This window comes from Pangasianodon hypophthalmus, chromosome 14 (assembly GCF_027358585.1).
Source record: "Pangasianodon hypophthalmus isolate fPanHyp1 chromosome 14, fPanHyp1.pri, whole genome shotgun sequence".
Lineage (NCBI taxonomy): Eukaryota > Metazoa > Chordata > Actinopteri > Siluriformes > Pangasiidae > Pangasianodon > Pangasianodon hypophthalmus.
Window position 1 is genome coordinate 9,571,522 of NC_069723.1, and position 20,648 is coordinate 9,592,169.

Below are 20,648 nucleotides of genomic sequence, written 5' to 3' on the forward strand. Positions count from 1 at the left end.
TTTGTTGTAAATGAACGAACATCTGTGAAACTACTGAAAACACAAAATTTCTTATTGCTATGAATTACATTTCTGTCTTTGCCCCAAGGCTATAAAAACATTTACACTCAACTGGATCTGTTCATAATCTATTTGACATTCGAACATATTTACCCCAGTTTCACACCAATCCATATCCTTAGGCCAGAGTGCAAAGTTAATTAAGCAATTTAAGGATAATGAGAATTTCAACAGAACTAATAAAGTCAAAACATCTTCAAGATTATAACACAAGTCCAACTGCCTTGACTTACTTCTATAAAACTGCAGTATGGATTGGTAGAAATTGCAGCACTGATTTAAAGACACATCTTACTTTGTTGTGTATGAAGGATTTGACTGGCTGAGGGTTCCCGTCTCCTTGACATCTTATTTCTACGCTGTCACCTTCTTTAACAAGCCGGTCGGGGAAATCCCGGAACACTGTAATTTCTGATGTTGGATCTGTGATGATGATGATGATGATGATGACAGTAACCAGTAAAAAACACAAAGTTGTGGCCTTTCCAGTAAAAGTGACAAGTAAGATCAAGCTTTTCTTGCACTGTACTTTTGCTTATAATGGCAATAAAATTAACAATCAACATTCAAACAGCTTTTTCAAGCACTAGCAAGGAGCTGAGGGACTGGTGAGCGTTTTCCACTATATTTGTGCAGTCGCTGTGTAGTGAATAAGCCATCCTGTAATCTGAATTCATCTGGCAGAATTTACATTGTGTGTGAAAATGACTATAAATATTTCTATAAATGTGTTCTAGAAGTTCTACACAGCCTTGATACACAGCCAAACTACTGCTCAAATTGAACTACAATTTCAAATAACATTAAATCATTAAACATGCATGCATAATAACAGCATAATGCAGCTCTTGCTCGTTATCATTAAGCCTAGTCTGAGAAATCACTGTGAAATGGCTTACAGTGGACTGTGATGTTGATCCGGTGAGACTCTATCATTTTCTCTGCCCCGGGAACAAAGTAGGTGACCTCACAGTAGAAATATTTATCCTTATCCTCCTTTACTACTGTGAGGTACAGATCACTTTGTACTGAGTACAAGCCGTTGGAATTCATAGTCAAACTGTTCTGCACACTGACTAAAGCAGAGGCAGAGAGACAACACATTATAGAATGAAAATATACATGATGTCTATGGCATTGTAATGCTGTGTGATCCTGTACTTACCATCATTTGAGGAGTATAAGGGAGCTCTCTCTTTGTACCATGTGATCTTGGGGGCAGGGTATCCATTACTGACCTTACAGGATGCAATCTGAAATGCAAAATTATATGGCGGGGGTTTGGGGTAATGTTTTGCATGTTAACTAATATGTCACCCACCGAGTAGGCAAAGACTGTCCTGAAGACTTTTCTCACTCCGAAAATTGACTGACTGTTACAAAGTAGTGCTAACATCCGAGACTCGTTCCATGAATGTTAAATAAACCTTAATAGTAATCTATGCTTTTCTTGGTTAACTAAGAAGACGCTATTGAAAGAATAACAAATGAACACATTAATATAAACCTATAGTTTGAGTATTATTTAGTTCTAATCACAATAGCTTCACCATTATGCCATCTTGCTGTTCAAGATACACATCGTATCTGGTTCTGCATACACACTGCCAATATGCATTATATGTAATTAAGGTCATAAATGTTATTTTGCTGTTTGCTATTTTGGGATAGTTGTATTTGTAGAACTGCTATTCCACATCCCATATTTGAAGTAGAAGTAAAATTAAATGACAAAAATAGAATTGCAATCAACTATCAGCCCTATCAGCCCAGACCTGTTGTTGTGCTATAAACATGTAGCACACTTCTGTTCAGGTCATAACACAGTATGTGAACCGTGTGAACGCTGATATAATCCATTACCTTATTCATAAGCTCTGCGACTGAGGCATAAGGTTCTGCTTCAATGGTAGGGAGAGACGGAGCATCTGAAGGACAAAGGATAGGGACACGTTATTACAGGGGTATTTCCTCATAATTACTGGTACAGTGAAGTCAAAGTTATATTTTATATGTACTCCAGCTAGTGGGAATAGGGCAATTACCAAATTATTGCCTATAATATATAAATACATACATTTATACATATATACATCTATACATACAGTACTGTGCAAATGGATTAGGCACCTTATTCTTTTTAGTACAAACTTTTTATAGATTTTTATTTTATGATTTCTACATTATCGGCTCAGTACAAAAACATTTTAGATTTCCAAACGTTAGTTTTCCAGCACAAAATTAAATGTTACAGAAAAATGTTTGAATATCAGTAAAGAAAGCAGCGTATTACGTAAGAGACCACTTTTCAGACAAAAAAACATAATGAAGGCTGCTGGGTTTTGCTGCAGAAATAAGAAGCAAATGTGACAGTCAAAGTCTCCAGAAGAACTGTGGCTGGTTCTGCAAGATGCAAGATGCTCATTTCCTTATAAAACTGCACTAATTGTACCTGAGACTACTATTTTTTTTTTAAGCAAAGGGTTATCACAACAAATTCATCACATGGATTGTGTCTTCCAAAGTGAGTATGGGAGCATCACTGGCAGCTAGATATGTTAGCTGCATCAGGGAAAGTAACCGCTGACGTGCAATATGAGCACATATTAATTATTTGGCAATTGGTCAGTATTGTCACATAATACTAATAATAATAATAATAATAAACTTTATTTTATATAGCGCCTTTAAAAAGGCCTCTCAAGGCACTTTACATAAGAGAATATAACAATAACAATAATAGTAATAACAATAATTTAATAACAAAACAAAGCAAATAAAAGCAATCCTAAAAAAAATATGTTTTAAGAGAAGATTTAAATGTACTAAGAGATTGGGCGTCTCTAAGATCAGATGTAAGGGAGTTCCACAGTTTTGGAGCGTAAGATGAGAAGGCTCTATCACCCATACCACTGTGTGATCCTGTATGTATCATGTGCTGTCCCAATAACATATTTATAGAATGAGCACATTAATATTAGCCTATCATGGCTCCCGAGTGGTACAACAGAAAAGCATTCATGCTATCATCAGGAGATTACGAGTTCCCCTGTCAATCACAGCATATGGAACAACACATCAGGCTCAAAGCATGACATAATGGTATAATTAATGGCTTTTAACCTATTACACCCCAAAACGTGATCTCCGCTCCTCCAACTCTGGTCTTTTAACTCTCCCTCAGACTCGTTTGCGTACAATCTAAGACTAATAATAAATGGATTTTTTTTAAAAAAACATTGTTTAACAAAGTAAATCAATATATAATCATTGATGTGGTGACTTTTTTGATAGGGGACCTTTATTTAACAGTTATGATAGGAGTCTCTGGTGTAAGTGCTTTGGAACACAGTGCTTTGCAAAGTTTCCCCAACACAGGAAAGTCTTCAAGACTGAGAGGTTTACACTTTCAGTGTTCTCTGTAAAATAACAAGCAGGGCGTTTTGAGAGAAAGAGAGAGAGAGAGAGAGAGAGAGAGAGAGAGAGGCTGGTGAGGCAATGACTGTTTATCATAGGTATAATACAAGTGAGAACAGGAACTAGCTTGTCTCTTGGATGTTTCACAACATTAGATCTAACTACAACCCATTAAAATGTGCGATTTGTCATTCATTAATAAATTAAATACTGTAATCTTTGGCATATCACTGTGGTGTAAGTGGAAAAACATATGCCAGACCATGCAGTTATATGAAAAAATACACTTCTGGGGCACTAACTCCGCCTTGCATCATGCCGCATCACACCCCCCGGGGCGCATTATTTTTGTATAACTGCACAATCTGTCTTGTGTCACTCCTTACATAACGTTCACTATGTTGGGGTTGGTATAAAAATTTGCCAGTGCTACTTTTAATCAAGTGGTGCCACTCCTGCAGGTTGGATTTATCTTACTGAACACCAGAAGTCGAGTGTGTCCCTCCCCACTGTTTCCATCCATGTTCACTTGGCAGATGAAGTCTCGCACGTCACTGACTCGTACAGCATTGATGGTCAGAATAGAGTTTCCCATCATGCCTTCCTGAGAGTGAGAGACATTGATCCTCCCTGAGAAACCTGTCCCCTGATCCTCAATTGCCCTGCTGTCGTCTTTGTAGTAGATCTGCACTCTGTTGCTCCCCGCTGATTTCTAAAACAGGTTAAAAAATATATAGGAATGCATTAGTGTCACCATTACATGAATGAAGAAACATTATTTATAACTGAACTTTTAAAAATGTTTCTGAGAAAAGCATTTAAAACATCTAAATATTTGACTTACCACAAACCACTGTACTGTCGGTGAACTGGCAGATCCGCTCATGTTGTATATGCAGGGGATCTCTGCCACATCGTCCAGGAACACCTCTACCCTGTCCTCCATGCTGACCTCCAACTTGGCCCAGACTGTACACACACACACACACACACACACAGTCAACCACAGGACAAGCTTTAAATAGACTATCGAACTGCATGTCAGATGATGTACAATGGAATTTAATTGTTGATGACTACTCAACGACGGAATGAAAACATTAAATTCCTTGGTGTATCCAAAGCACATGTGCACTGTCTTAGCCGTCCACAGACAATGTTCCCATAACAAATGCTTGATATGGTGGGAGCGCAGCAAAAAAAGTGATAAGTAGCAGATGAGGGGAAATGCTATGAGTGGAATCCATTGAGCCCACCCATGTGTGTATTAATGTGCAGCCTTCGAATGTGGCACTCCTCAGCAAGAATAAAGGCTTGATTTACACCACAGTATAGTGACCCACTGTTCATATCGCTGCCTGGAAATTTGCTGCTTTTTTCCCTCTATAAGTACCCTATAGCGCTGTTGATCTAGACTTTAGATCCAGTTGTCTGAGATAAAAAATATAAACACACTAGACATTAAAGAATGCAACAAACAGTGATTAGAAATGATACCCGTCTTAGTATATTCTTTTCTGATGTTGCTATTATGTGCATGAGCGGCTTTTTAAGCCCACAGTCAACAATGAAAATGGAGCCCTCCTTCCCTTCAGCTGGCGCTGTGAGATGGAAACTGAGCGTGAAGGATGGTCTCCCATTAAAGAAATTTAATTAGTCTTCCCAAACAAAAGCATTTCCTGTGCATTAGTGATGTTAGCTCAGGACTGGCTTGCTCTGTTGTGTTTATCAGACCTGCTCTGCCTCCAGTGAGGAGTAACAACAGAACCTGGAACATCCCTAAACACAAGGTTGTGCATTACACGGACATTTTCATCACCAATCAATTTTCTTTGATGTTTTTACTGATGGTGCATGCACTAAAAGCACTGACGAATGTTACAGCGATGGAGAGGCTTGCTAATACTGTCTACTGACTAGAGAAAAGAAGAAAAGAAATTTATTAATTTCCAACATTTTAACCATGTCTGAGTGAGGCCTTGCATGTAAAATCCACTAAAACATGAATAAAGCATCTTTTCACGCTTCATCCACTATAACATAGCAGTGACCCAAGTGTCAGACCTTTTTCCTTTGAACGATTTACCCCAGTGTTGCCTCTGCTGAGAATAGGCTCGCAGTTTTTTTGGACTGAAGCAAATGAGTGACCCTCTTCTTCTGTCTGTACTGACAGGAGAAGAGAGGCCAGAGGAGCATAATTGGCAGCAGCTGGGGAGTGAAAAAAGGAAGTCATTCATGAAGCCTCACGTGATGCACTGAGGGATAGAGAAAAAAAGGGATAGTGTTTATCACATGATAACTACAATATAACTACAAGTTACATATTTGATTTCTATGATTTCTATGAAGCCCACATTATAACTGCGGTTATAATTCTTTTCAAGTTGGTATTGATTCGTTGTAACACAAAGAATGTAACACTATAATGTGTCACTATTCATTATAATGCCATGTTCTGTGCTGCACAACCTTTATAACTAATAATGATCTGTGCATAATTATAAAGCAATTGTAATATTTATTAATTTTCACAAAATACTATAAACATTTAAAATGTCATGATTGAGTGAATCAAGAAAAATAAATATTGTAAGTAGTTGTAAGACACTATTTATTTACATAAAGGTTATTTATGCTCCAATGTCTTCTCCATTCAACATGATCAAACATTCTCTGAATCCCACTTACACAAGCCCTATATGGACACCATCTCCACTGTGATGTGCTCACATGTGCTCAGAACTTTGGGCTAAGAGCTGGCATAAATCCTTTCATGGGCCCCACATGTGCCTTGGAGCAGGCAAAACCTAAAGGAATACTAGGACTACCGCTCTCTAGAGATGCGACCCTCAACATATAACATATATAGTCTTACTAAAGCTCCACGGGTTCGACTCTAATCTACAGAAATGACCCTCGACAACTAGGCAGGCATAGATGGTATAGTGCTTATTTACTCATTTCCTCCTACTCAAGACAAATGCTCTGATACCAACATCTGATACCACGTAGCACTATGTGGCGTTATATTGTCGCACCAATGAACAGTCAACACAAACAGCCATATTGCTGTACCTGTATATCAGGAAATGAACAGTGTCATTCAAAGCAAAGCAGACTGCAAACTGTGCTCTCCAAAAATATCAGGAAGAGGAACTATAGCATCTTCCTTCAACACAAGTGACCTGATAAGACATGGTACACATAAAACTAGGCTAGACAGAGGAAAAGCTGAGTGATACTAACCTAGCGCTTACCCAGTATGTTGTTCTTGAAGATCAGCCACTATTGGTCATTGACAACATGGATTTACGATACAATAGAAACAAAAACATTCATACAGCTGTACAGAAGTGCTTTTCTGAAATGAAACAACACCCACTCCTCTCCATGGCAACCCAACAAGATAACTAATGTAGATAGCTAGTGCACTTCTTTTAAAATCAACTCACTAATGTTATAATCAGCCTAGTAGTGTATGTGTGGACATGCAAATGTGTGCTTTTCACTGGCACTATTTAAACCAGGAGGCATAAACAGAGCTAAATAAAATGTTTGGCGACGTCCCCGATTGAATAATACTAAGTAGGCTACTCATTTCTGTATCAGTATTAATATGAAGGAGTACCAAAAATATGTGCTCCTACTCAGTCTGAAAAAATGGTAACAATGCACATCTACTCACAACGAGTCCTTACTGCTGCATATCCTTCCAAAATAACACACTGCTTTGGTAATGGTTGCTAAACCTGCTGTTAATAGAGCCATACTTCATGCTTTTCTTGCTTAGAACCTGACTCACCTTTTCTAAAACTTCTAAAATGATATTGAAGTATGTCAGTATTCGTGTGGAACTGAGAACAGGCCTTGAATGAAGACCACAACCTCCACAAAACCACACACTTCCTGTGATACATTTTGGTCTATAACAAAATGAAGAACAACAGGCTCCTGCTAATAATCACACAAATATTTTGCCGTTTCTCTGGTTCCACAAATCAACAGTATGCATATTCTGCTGCCAAAGAGCCTTCTGAAATAGGAGACCTACAGATAGTGTGTCATATCTGTAACTATGAGCATAAACACTGTATTCCTGCTGCTGCTACAGGAAGAGTTTGACTAAAAAAGGATTGTAGCTGTAGTCACACATAAACATCTGCATTTTAGGATGTTTTTATTAAATATTATATACAAATACTAGAGATTGCACAATACCACTTTTCAATGACTGAGTTATTGAAAAAGCTGATTATTTTCCTATAACAGCACCTTTCATATTTTTTACTCTTATACTGCAGCGATTTGTCAACGATTACAACTTTTTAATTTATTAATGAACAACGCATCATTCATTTAAACCATTTATGATAACATGTAATGTGGGATGTCCACAAAAGAAGGGCTTTTTTTTTTTTGCATTTTGTGGGTTGTCAATAACAAGTTGCATTTTTTTGTATTAATATTTACTTCAAGAGGGAGATTAAAAAAGCCCTATGTCTTGAAGACTTTACCTTGGTGGAATACTTAAAAGACACTGGACACTTCTTCCATAAATGTTAAATAAATAAATAATCTCCATGCTGCATCATATCAACGATCATATGTATTTATTTGTTATATAACCTGATTTTTAATTCATTTATTATTAGGCTTAGATTATGTGGCACATCCGACTTCCAAGTCCCTGTGAATTAGCTGTTACTATAGTAACGATAACGTATTAGAGTAAGTGCATTAATATAAATATAAATAATATATATTAATACAGTATAATATATATTCGAATTACAGCTAGAACTACTGTCAAAGCAGTGCTGTAACAGAAAATTAATCAACACCGTCTCATGAGTCAGATTGGAGAATTCAACAGCGCTGTGGTATAATTAGTCAAATTAAGAACTATCCACAGCCCCCACAGAGCAGATTTATTTGGTCGTGATATCATGTGCAACTGTGTCATATCTGACATTACGGGTCTAAGAATAAACTGTATCAGGTGTGAGTGACATTCACATGGAAAGGTTATGAGGTATGTGAAGTAAAGCTCCTTTCTCCTATCACTCCTTAAACACTGTGATACATTATGTAATCAGCTGTGTTTATCTGAATGAAATCACACAGATTAACTATGACAGAAATGAGTCCCCTGGCCTTTTCTTGGACAGTTCTGTGCACAATTACTGTATATAACTGTCCAAGAATCACAAGTTTTTCAATTTCACCACATGGTGCAGTGGGTAGCATTGCCACCTGAGCTCGGGTTGCCGTTGGGAGTTTCGCATTTTCTCTCCATGAATATGTTTGCATGCTACCCTGGAATGTACTGATGTCTTATCTGGTCTGTATACTCCTGCCTCGAATCCAGAGTTCCTGGATAGACTCCAGATCCCACATGATTATATCTCCCATTAACACCAGTTACTGTCACATATTAAGAATCTGAAAAATGAACACATGCATGTCTACACAATTAACGCACTAAAGTCTCCTATCAGAGATGTGCACAGAACATTGTTTTTTATTCTGTGCCAGGCCGCTAACAGATTAACTCTGACCACAGCCAATATTTTTCTGCAGACACTCCTGACTACCACCCACTCCTCTAGTTATTTTGTTTCTAACCATCCACAATAATTTTTTTCCAAATTAGTTGGTCTATTTCTCCAAAATATAAACAAGTAAGCAATTTAAATGGCAGAACGATGTTTTTAATAAGCACAAAAAACAGAATGTTTTCAACTACAAATTTTAGGCTACTTGTTTAAGCTATAACAAGCCAGGACATGAATACCAAAATGCTAGTTCATTAATGAATGGGAAAGGATGCAGGAATGAAAAAAATGTAACTCCTTAATTTAATCTTGTAATCTTAAAACTATCCATGGGATCCCTATGGAAACCACCTATAACCACTGAAAAGTGGATAAATTTACTGTGATATTATAGAGTTAAAGTTAAAAAAATAATAAATTCTAAAATGACCCTGATGCTCGGAGTCAAGATCCATTCAACACACACATAGCACTGCGTGACTCTAGAGTACACAGCAGTGGATGAGTAATGATCACATTACCAAGTGTCACACGGAAGAGGGTGGCGTCTGGTTCCTCTTAAGGTTTCTTCCTCATGTCGTCTCAGGGAGTTTTTCCTTGCCCCTGTCACCTCTGGCTTGCTCATTAGGGACAAGTTGAAATCTCTATTGGGATTTCTGTAAAGCTGCTTTATGACAATGTCTATTGCTAAAAGGCTCAATATAAATAAATTGAATTGAACTGAACTATAACCACTTTAACAGCACAGAGACAGTTTACCTCGAAGAGCACTGTTTGCACTATAATTCAATTCATTTATTCATTTATAAAGCGCTTTTTACAATAGACAATGCTACAATGCACATTTTAAAAAAAGTAGGTCTAATGAGCATCATGGTGAGGAAAAACATCCTGAGGCCTTATAAGGAGAGGAAGCAGATCCTAAAGAGGAATCCCTCTTCCTCTATGCGATGTTACAGAATGGGATATTGATACGTGTACCATAGAAAAAGTACACAATAATGGCAAAACTTGACCCCAGGAATATTTGGATTCTTAAAGTAATGAACGTTACACCAGGGGGTTTGCTGTACTTGTACTTTTTTTTTTCTCTCGAGTAATGAGGACTGAATTGTGGCAGCTGCTGAAGAAAGGCATAATAGCAGCATCTCAAGGCCAAATTACAAGGATGTCTTTTTTTATTGTTATTATTTCTAGAACTATGTTATTATTTCTCTTGCTGAGGCTGAATTTTAATACCATACTATTAGCTTCCCATTGGAAGCAGCAAGAAGGTCAGAATTGTGACAATATTTTATGATCAGTGAGAAAATAATGCAAGCATTTCTCACACACTCCCACATGACAAAAGAAGGAAACAGCATCACTGACCTGTGGCCTAACACATGGTCACCATTAGTGGGTCAGCCACAGCCGGTGAACTGGTCACGTCACTGAGAGAAGCATGCGAATCAAGGAATGGAATTGTGTACGACATTTCAGAGAAACATAGATGCTTGAATATAATATATGCTTGAGCAAAACAAAAAAAAAAACAAAAAAAAACCCCAAAATACACATAATTTTTTGTTTTGATTTTTTTTACTGTCATCATTTTCACCCCATTTGCTACCAATTTGGTCTTTTGCAAATCAATGAATGCAAGTTGTCCTATTATTTCTTTTGAAGCCCCCTAGCTGTAAATGACTTTTGACTTCATGTGGAATGTGGTCAGTTTCTCATGTACAGCTTGCTAACCACTGATAAGGGTCATCCTTGCCATGGCTAATGTACTACAACTTAAGTGCACTTAGTGCTGGTCTCTGAGGGCTTCCCACTCATGGCTTGTCCCATGCTCCTCTACTTCCCTTCCATCATGTTTTCCCACGTTAAAAAAAAACTCCTTGCCATGAACCCCTGTCAAGGCAGGAAAAGTAAAAATAACTACAGAAGTGCAGTATGGGAACAAACCAGTCGGCCAGAATTTATACTATGCTGTTTCATACATTGTCAAATGACTTGATCCAAGAAGAATGGGGTATGCGATGACAATCTCTCAATGGAATAGAGGGTCTTAGTCCTAGAGATAGCCAGCCACTCTGGAACTAATTGCTGCAGCCATAATGATGAAGCACAAGTAAGCAGCTCAGTCCTTTTTTGGTGTAGCAGACACTGGCATGATTCAGTGTGCTGCATTTCATACCTTCGAGCATGCCAAAGGAACTGTTCTTTTGCTGTGGCGCAGTGTTGAGTACAAGGGCTATTAAAGGCGTTGGAATCCAGGGATGAATAAAAAACACCAGCAATTTCTGAAAGTTCAAAATATTTTCATCTCATCAATGGAATGCATCGATGAAAGATAAAATGGCTTGTTTGTAGAGTGACCAAAAGAGGAGATCATGGTTTGTGTAGAGATAATTTCTAGCTGTTACAATATCAGTTGGATTAATAGATACAGCACAGTGGACTCAGATGCCGTTCTTGACGGATTTTGGCAAATTTTTTAGCCACATTAGGTGTGACAGAAAAATCAGACAGGCATTCAAATGTATTTGGTAAATGCCTTCAGAATCTACAACTAGGCGGCCATGCAAAGTACACCCCATTTGAAGATTAACCGATTTAAATAAATGTGCTGAATCTCTGTAATTATGCCAAATAACTGAATCTGATATAACTAGAAATAGACAGAGAGGTCATACACATTCAATTTTATTCTTTAATGTAACACCATGGAGGCCATTTTGGTAGTTATTTCAAGCACCTCATAGAGGAATGTAATAAGTCATAACGCAAGTGTGTGTTGTGCAGCCCTCTCACATGCCAAGAGTGGCAAGTCAATATACATAAAGCAGTATTCAAATATTTCAAACATGCAGGACTCTAATTCAAGTTTCAAGTCTCAAGTTTCAAATTTATTTGTCATATATACAAGTGACATTGTACATTGAAATGCTTTTTGTGAGGCTTAGGTAGTCTACAGCAGTACAATAATAACACCAGAAATAAATAATAAAGAGGCAAGCAAGACAGAAATCTAAGAGAGAGAAATGTAGAATAATGATTACAACAGATGCACAATACAATTCAATAACAATAAAAAGTACAAAAAAAAGGGTGCAAAAATAAAAATAAGGTGCAGGTGCAAGGTTGAGGTGGAGATTTTGCTTTGAGGTAGTGTAATGTATTTGTGCAAAGTATGCAAGATTCAAAAAAGACATGATGTTTTTGTAGTCTTTGATATGATATGAAGGGGGATAATAGTGCAATAAATATTAGCTACCATGATCATAGTTTCCTCGGAACATAATGGTTTGTATGAGCATTTAGTACTGTATCTGTAGCAGCAATGCAATGTTTTAAGGCTTAGCATAAACAGTTGACAGTAGCAAACTAGGCTGCTAACATTAGCTATCTAAAAGCATTGAGCAGAAAACGTAAAACACAAAGCAGAGAAGGACAAAATACAGTACAAACGTTCAATCATTAGATGACACTGAGCTCTGGAACCTGCGGCCATCCAGGCACACACCATTAGCAGTCTAGCTGCCTAACAAGATCTAGTTAGATAACTAAACACAAAACACAGAAGAAAAACACAGTATCCATTTTAAATATAGCCATTCCAGGCTCCCCAGTTCACTCCTCAGTTCGGGTTACTGTCTGTGTTCCCCCTGTGTCTGTGTCTGCATTTCGTCCGGGTTCTCCAGTTTCCTCCCACCTCCCAATAACATGCCAGTAGGTAGACTGGATAGGGTAAATTGTTGACCCTAGGTGTGAATGAGTGAGTGAGTGAGTGAGCGAGATTGTGTGTGTGTGTGTGTGTGTGTGTGTGTGCGCGCATGCATGATGCACTGTGATGGACTGGCATCCCATCGAGGGAGGCTCCAGATCCACTGCAACCTTGAGCAGGATAAAGCCCCTACTAAAGATGAATGAAAAATGAATGAATGAATGAATGAAAGCGGGCATTTTGACTGACACGACTAAGCTTAAAGGACCAAAATACAGGCAAGAAATTCATCAGAAAATCCAGCTTCACTACATTGTCATTGTCAGTTCCCAGCTAACACCTCTGGGTACATCAACCTATTTAAAAGTGAACATTTCAAAACAAGAAACAACAAGCAATATTTGATTTTTTTGGTTTTTCTGAACGTCTATATCATCATATTACATAGTACGGTTACTGTGAATTTTTCATGTTTTGCTCCCTGTTGTGACATATGTGCTATGAGAGTGCTCATGAAGGCTAGGCAGGACTTTACATTGCTAACAGACAAGCAACAGAAGCCAGATACCAAATAAAACTAATTAACACTGTTCTGAGAAATCGAGTAATGAGACAATGCTTCCCGTGCTATAAAAAACAGTCTCTGTTTTTCTTGCATTTGATTATATTTCTTTCAGTGTACCATCAAGCATGTTCTATTGTTACTTAGTAAGTGTGCCATTATTTCCTGTTGGACCACTGCCCCAGTCTACACAAAGAAATACAGTATATTATTAGTAAGGAAAAACTATTTGTGACACATCCTTTTACACTGGATATGAAGCGGAGACGCTGTGAAGGTTTGCCAAGTTGCTCTCCACAGAATGGTGTCAGCTAGTTCCAGCGGGAGGCAATCCAAAATCAGTTTGGACTGTTACTCACAACAGAAATGCTAAAGATGCCTGAATTTCTGATTAAAAGGGAATATTTAAGACATCTTTACATTCTCTGGTTCAGACACATTTCCATGAGCCACTGGTCAGTTCCATCTTATGTTGGTAAACAAGAATTCTCTGGAGCAATGAAGCTATTCACAAAAAAGGCTTTGTAGACCATGCTGGCTTAAAAGGTTACTAATACGTCTGGAATCAGCAGAGACTGGTGTTTCAGGAAGCATCAATTATTAAGCAGAATATAACGATTGGAGAGAAGAAGTCTCTACTAATTCTGATGGAAGGCTAAGTAACCCCCCCCCCCCCCCCCCCCCCCCCCCCCCTTACAATCAACATCCGTTTCCCAAAGACCACTCTTTCAGCTGCTAAAAGAATGGAATATTGAATCTGTGCCCAAGTCTTCTTACTATTAAGTACTACTTATATTCTTGGTGACGCAAAAGGATTCACTAAGGCTGGAAAGTCCCAGAATGCCATATTTTGCCTTTGCTTCTTCCCAGCAGCCGAGAACGTTTACATTGCAGACATTGTGTTTGGGTGAGAGTGAAGTTTTCTCTTCTTTAAAGGACTAGATAAAGAACAGACACCAGGTGCTGTACTGTAAATTATTTAAAGTGTTACTATGTGTTGCCCTGTCATCTGATATTCTAGTAAAAAGTAAACTCAGTAGAGTTTTCAAAATCGGTGAGGATATAGAGATACATATTCAATTCAATTGTCAGTAGAAATCAATAGAAGTCAATAGAACTAACATGACTGAGATTATGGAACATACTATAAAGGGAGGAGATGATAGTAAATGTAGGTGCAAGACATGTAAGACACATTCAGTGGGATTAAATAATGTATAAAGTGCGGGGGAAGAGCTAAACTTATGACATAGACGTAGTAGGAGGGACAGAGACCCAGTGTTAAACAACCAGAAAGGGCAAAATGCCTGGCATCTCTACTCAGTGTGTCAGCCAAGATAAGATGACCATTATGGAAGTCAGTCCATGCCTGAAGGCCTCATAATTCAAGTCCTGACACAAGCCACTAACCCCAAAAGTGTCCACACATAATTGTGAGACCGGAGGTGTCAGTCTGTGCAGATTAGACATGCTGTCTAGACTGGAGAAGGAGACTGTATAGGCGACATTTTCTCAGGTCATCAATCATATCAGAGAGGGACAGAGGTTGATGGGACACACATTACATATCCACGTTCAACATTTAATTCAAGATGCCCTGAGAGGTAACAGAAAGTTATACACAAAGGTACATGGTAATGCTTCTTTGTTACTACATACCCTCATACGCTCTACTTTCTTAAAGAGATTTTACTTGAAACTCTTTCTGATAGAGAAACAATGCCAGTTGATGTACGGACGAGCGGAAAACCTTTTAAGGATTCTAAATTTAATCATTTTTAAATTTCCCATGTCCCTAAGAATTTATATAATTTGTATTTGTGTTTTAATTGCGTAAACTGGCACTCAAAATGTTTTTTTAATTTTACAAATCAAACTATTTGTTCCATATCCACAAGTCATTTGATTTTCATTTAAGATGTATGAGTGCCAGCTAGAACAAGGAGTGATATTATTCTAAACTTTTTTTTTGAGAAAAAAAAAATGCTGAAATCCTGACATTATAATGAGTCATGACTCAGCTTCTCATAATGTAATAAAATTATTCCATGTACTTACTGTAAACCTTGTATACAAAAAGAAAGCAGATGAAAGCGTTTACACGTGCTTTAATGTCCAAGCAAGGGCATTAAGAGCACACATTGATTTTTGATCAGGTAAACAGAAAAGTTTTTTATTACGTAAAAAAGTCCTAAAATGGGTTGTTTTTCTAACTGCGGTCATGAGCTCACTCCCATGTGATGTGAAAGCATATTGTTTATAAATGAATTCTCTGTCTTCTCATTTGGCACTTCAGGAAAAACATGTCTTATTATGTGTTGCTATGATTTAAGACTTTCATTGCTACAGCAGTGGAGATTTCTGTATCGCACTAAACACTGAACATTGAAGAGTCTCTTCCTACATAAAAAAAGAAATTGTTTAAAATAGTGCAATATAAAGTAAAAGATTATGGAATAAGGAAATCTTTGTTCACATTCAGATATACATTCCATACATTCTTTCCCATGCACTGCATTTCTTTTGCTCAGAACAGTAGAATATGACACCAGTAGCAATTTTCTGTCCACAGATACAAAAGGCCACACATAACTGACCATCTAATCATTAGTGTGTGTTAGGTTTCAGACGGTAATGTCCACTGTCCAGCTGCTGAGGACAATCTCTCAGAACATGCCAAACTTCACTTTCACTCCAAGCTTTCATCCTTAGCTTTCTCAAGGGAGCTACATCTAAGGAGCATTAATTGCATTGCTAGTAGGGCTAAGAAAAAAAAAATCAAATGCATGCCAAACCCCTGAATCCACTCTGCCTGCACCAGCATGACACAGCGTATACAAGCATAGTTCACTGTCATTAGCTAAAACGACTTTACAACTTTATAATCTAAACTTTGTACTGCACTGCAGCTCCTAGAGATGCACCTTACCAGGCTACTCTCATTACATGGTTCAATACACCATAGTAAATACTTCTGCTGATTTATGTGCCAATGGGTTGATTTCAAATCTCAAACTACTACATCCCAAGTAGCAGGTCGTGTGCTGCCTCACATCTACAGGCTCATGGGTCTGTTTCGAGTTTCACATGTTCTCCCCATGAGATTATTCCGGGTTCTCCGGTTTCTTTCAACCTCCCAAAAACATGCCAGTAGGTGGACTAAATTGCTCCGTGAAAATGAGTGTGTGTACAGTTCCCTGAGATGGACTGGTGTCCCATCCAGCATGTATGCATACCTTACAATCAGGACAGGTTCATTAATTATAACAGTGTAGGAGAACAGAAGACTGTTTCACTCTATTTTACATAATATAGCAGCAATATATAAGGAATCTTTAATTACAATTTAGTCTTTTCATTTTTGCATTTATGCTATTAAATAAACAGGTGAATAATGTGATGGGGTGATTGGGTGAGTCAAGCAGAATATTGTCTGAATATTACCTGAGAGAAAGAGAGAGCGAGAGAGTGAGAGAGAGAGAGAGAGAGAGAGCATTTCTATTATGTTATCTTGGGCCATCATTACTGCTTAAGCTGCAGTTTTCTGCTGCTGACCACTTGAAAATAACCGCATCAGCGAAGCCTCTCCCACAGTTAAACATAGAAATCCCAGCAGGCATAAGTGCTGTAGGATCACACACGTTATAGAATGGCCTTTTGACGTAACCGCTGTCTACTGGTGGTGAGAGCAGAATAAAGCTCACAGAGCCGCTTTCAGCCTACACCTTGAAAACACTCATGAGAACGATCAGATAATGCAACTTCCAGGAACTGTTTTGAGAAACAGTAGTAACATCAGTAGAAAACATTCAGACAAAAGGAATCGGTAATGAGTTGATAAGAATTTGCACTCTGTAGGACAATTTCAGACACACTAGCTATACTGTATTACATCAGCAATGTATAGTATAAAATTAAATATAATATTCAATATGTTGTTATGTTTAATTTTAGAAGGAGATGCAGTTGAGCATGGGTGGACAAATTAGTAGCCTGGAGGACCAGAACACACAGATTTTGTGTCCATGCTTTTATTGTTTTTATTTGTAATTTTTATCTACAATATAGTTCTGTTAGATTCAACAACCACAAAAACAAAAAAACTACTTCCTGTTGACTTTTGAAATAGGTTTTCAATTGGTATTTATATTGAAACTGTAATGAACTTCACTGTAGTGTGATGCAACTCAGTGTTCTAACTATACCACACACTGCCTGCTGCACAACACACATCTACACACATCAGCTGAGGCACAATCTGGCTGACGGTAGAATGTTTTTTTACAAGGTAGATTAATTAGTATGCAAGGATAATTGGATGATCGTTTCACAATCAGGAACGCACAGGTATTTGGAAAAACTGGCAAAACCAAGCATAATAAAGTCCAGCACAAAGCCGTCATACAACTTTCCTTATATAAGTAACAGTTACTTTGCGGTTACAAGACTTGAGTTATATCTTTTTACATGTTATGCAAGGACAGAACACCATCTTACAGCCAAAACACTGGGGAACAATTGGGTGACTTTTTGTCCAGGGCACAAACACAATATTCAACATTAGAAATTTTGTTAGAAGAGGATAATGATCATATACTCATTCCTTTCTCTTAGTTAGTTCTCTTACTTTTAATGCACTTAATTAACTAGCATGTTATTATATTACATTAGCTACCACTGTTCTAGTCTTCTCAATTAGGTTTCTGGCCAAACAAAACATGGGACGGGACAAGCACATTGGAGCTTTTACTTGCCCAGTGGGCTAGCTATTGGATTAATGATGGATTAATGATTTGCTCACTGCTGTGGAGAATATCTCAGTAGCCAGGTGAACATAGTGTCCAGTTTTTCATCTACGCAAACAGCATCCCAGAACAAGACCAATATTCAGGCCTCCAGAGCACTACAAAAAAGCAGATCTGTGTGGGGGTTTTTTTTCAGGGGGCGAAGGATGGGGTTGCTGCTTTTATAAGATGTGACCCGGCCACATTACTACAGTGCACCTCTGTATCAAATGTAATGATGTTACATATGTGGAAGAGAAACTTATATATATATATATATATATATATATATATATATATATATATATATATACACCGTTATACTTTTTTTTAAGAGTGCTCAGTGTGCAATGTCTACATATAATTTACCTTAACAATCTTGACACAGGATCGAAGCTCTATGAAAACTAAATCACATTTAGCTGGTTGTACAGCCCTGGTTAACACAAACATAGAGGAATTTCCCAGCTGACTGCTGCATGGCTCCTCACACAGACACACAGAGCCCCTTCTGTAAGAAAAGTTTTGTGGGTCAGTGTACATACAGAATAAATTACCTCTTCAAACAGGACAGCTAAAGCTACTCCTTCTGCAAGGCAACATTTCTTTATGGCTGACCAACAACTTGTAACTAGCATTTTTATTTTGAATGTGGCTCAAAAATACATCCACTGACCTCACTGAAAGAAATGTAGAGACCTACAATGAAAATGACTTAAAGTACACGGAGGAAGTTTTGCAAATCTTAAATCTATATTATATATATGACCAGAAGAAGAGAGATGTTGGTTAAAGAGAGATTGTGGTAAATGGCAGCAGATTGTGGTAAGTGAGCAGCAACAGCAATGAAGGCATTGGCTGTGCTTCCTTTCTGAAAGTTGATCTTCAGTGCAAAAGTAGGTTCCAGGTGTGAACAGCTGCTTGTTAGTCTCAACAAGAAATGATGGAGATGATGATGGAGAGAGAACACTCTCAAGGTCACTTATGGCGTCATCTCAAGAGGAAAACATGGCCCATGAGAATGGAATCGCTTTACCATAACTGGACTAGATTTTAGACTCTGTGTCAGCAGATTTTCAGAAGGGACACCAGTAATTCGATTGGGCACTCCATCAGCTTCGTCAAGATTTTTTTTAAGAGTTTGTTACTGAAAATGTTCTAGCATCTGGCTTCTAGCATCTCTCACAGTGTTACAGTTCCTGATACTGTTTAATGATGTCAGCCAGCAATCTTTACTTTTAACAGAGCCATTTGTTCCTGTTGCTGGAATTTGGATATGTCCCTATGCTCACAGTGATAACTTATAATAGACACTGTCCTCCTACATCACTCCAGTTACTGTGGTTAAAAAAGAATCCTATAAATATCGACATCTACACAGGAGCTGGAAGTGATAGTTATGTTGTAATTAACATCACTCCATCACTCCACTCTTGAAATCTGAAAAGTCTTAAATGACACAATTTTCTCACACATACGTGTCTGTCTTATTTTATACTGCATTTTGGACACTTTAACACTATAAATGTTTATTTATGGGTGGGAGTTTGGGTTACAATGTGTATCCTTGGGAAGTGCCAACATTTTGACAAAACCATCCAGAAACATAAAGTTGTAGTTAACAGTTGTAGCTGTTCTCTAGTAAAAGAACTTAAGCTTTTCCTGCTCATGCTGAGGTCTGGATACTGTCACGCTAACATCAACAACTATGAATTATCCAGACATATTTATACAGTAACCCTAGAAGGACGATGACATGCTTTCTCCTTTCATATGGATATGTTATGAGATTGGAAGTCCATACAGGTAAAAGAAATACTGCAAAAACTTAAGGAAGTAAACAGCAAGAGGTTGTGCCATAAGAGATAAGATCCATGACCAAAAAAGAGAAACGATCTACGCTGTACACTGTAATGGGAGGTCAGCAGCCATCCATCACTCAGGCTCATTCAGAGCTCAGCGACTGAGAATCTCTTAGAAAGAACACACTGTGAATTAGAAGTCATCCTATGGACATTCTCAGTCATTCCATTTGCCACCTTAAATATGCATTGACGATGAGTACATGTAAATAAAAAAATGACTGCACCTTTTTCCTCTTCCTGCAGTAAAATTTGGTTTGTTTCCATAATGAGCTTCAGTTTACTGTATATTCATTCATTTGTTCATGTTCAGTAAATGCTTTATTCTGCGTGAATAAACCCTGGATGGGATGCCAGTCCTTCACAGAAGAATGGAAATTCATTCATTCTTTCATCCTCAGTAACCACTTTATTCCAAGTATCTGCACCACTGATCTAAGACCCTTCTATTACAATGAGCCGTTCAAAATTGTTAGATTTTAAAATTGACATTCCACACACTTTGCACTGTTTAAGTATCTCAGTTTCAAGTCGATTTCTACCATGATCACTAAATTGTAAGATTACACACAAAGCACTTTTTTGTTGCTCCACAGTCCTTTTGTAAGAGTGCTTTGTGATGGTATGTTTCCTCTATATCAGAAACGCTGCCGTGCCAGATTATGAGAGTGGCCTTTAACTCATAATTAAATGGTG

At 37.8% G+C, this 20,648-nt stretch overlaps 1 protein-coding gene across 4 annotated transcripts in view; it reads right to left on the minus strand.

Annotated features, from left to right (window-relative positions):
• mcamb (melanoma cell adhesion molecule b) overlaps positions 1–20,648 on the minus strand; it is a 35,243-nt gene that overhangs the window by 11,349 nt on the left and 3,246 nt on the right. For all 4 annotated transcript variants that reach the window (XM_034310627.2, XM_026923911.3, XM_026923912.3 and 1 more), the window contains exons 2-7: positions 4,322–4,446; positions 3,955–4,189; positions 1,924–1,988; positions 1,226–1,313; positions 960–1,136; positions 356–483 (exon numbers count right to left, since the gene is read on the minus strand). In XM_034310627.2, the coding sequence (XP_034166518.2) occupies positions 356–483; positions 960–1,136; positions 1,226–1,313; positions 1,924–1,988; positions 3,955–4,189; positions 4,322–4,446 (818 nt within the window). The remainder of the gene's footprint in view (positions 1–355; positions 484–959; positions 1,137–1,225; positions 1,314–1,923; positions 1,989–3,954; positions 4,190–4,321; positions 4,447–20,648) is intronic.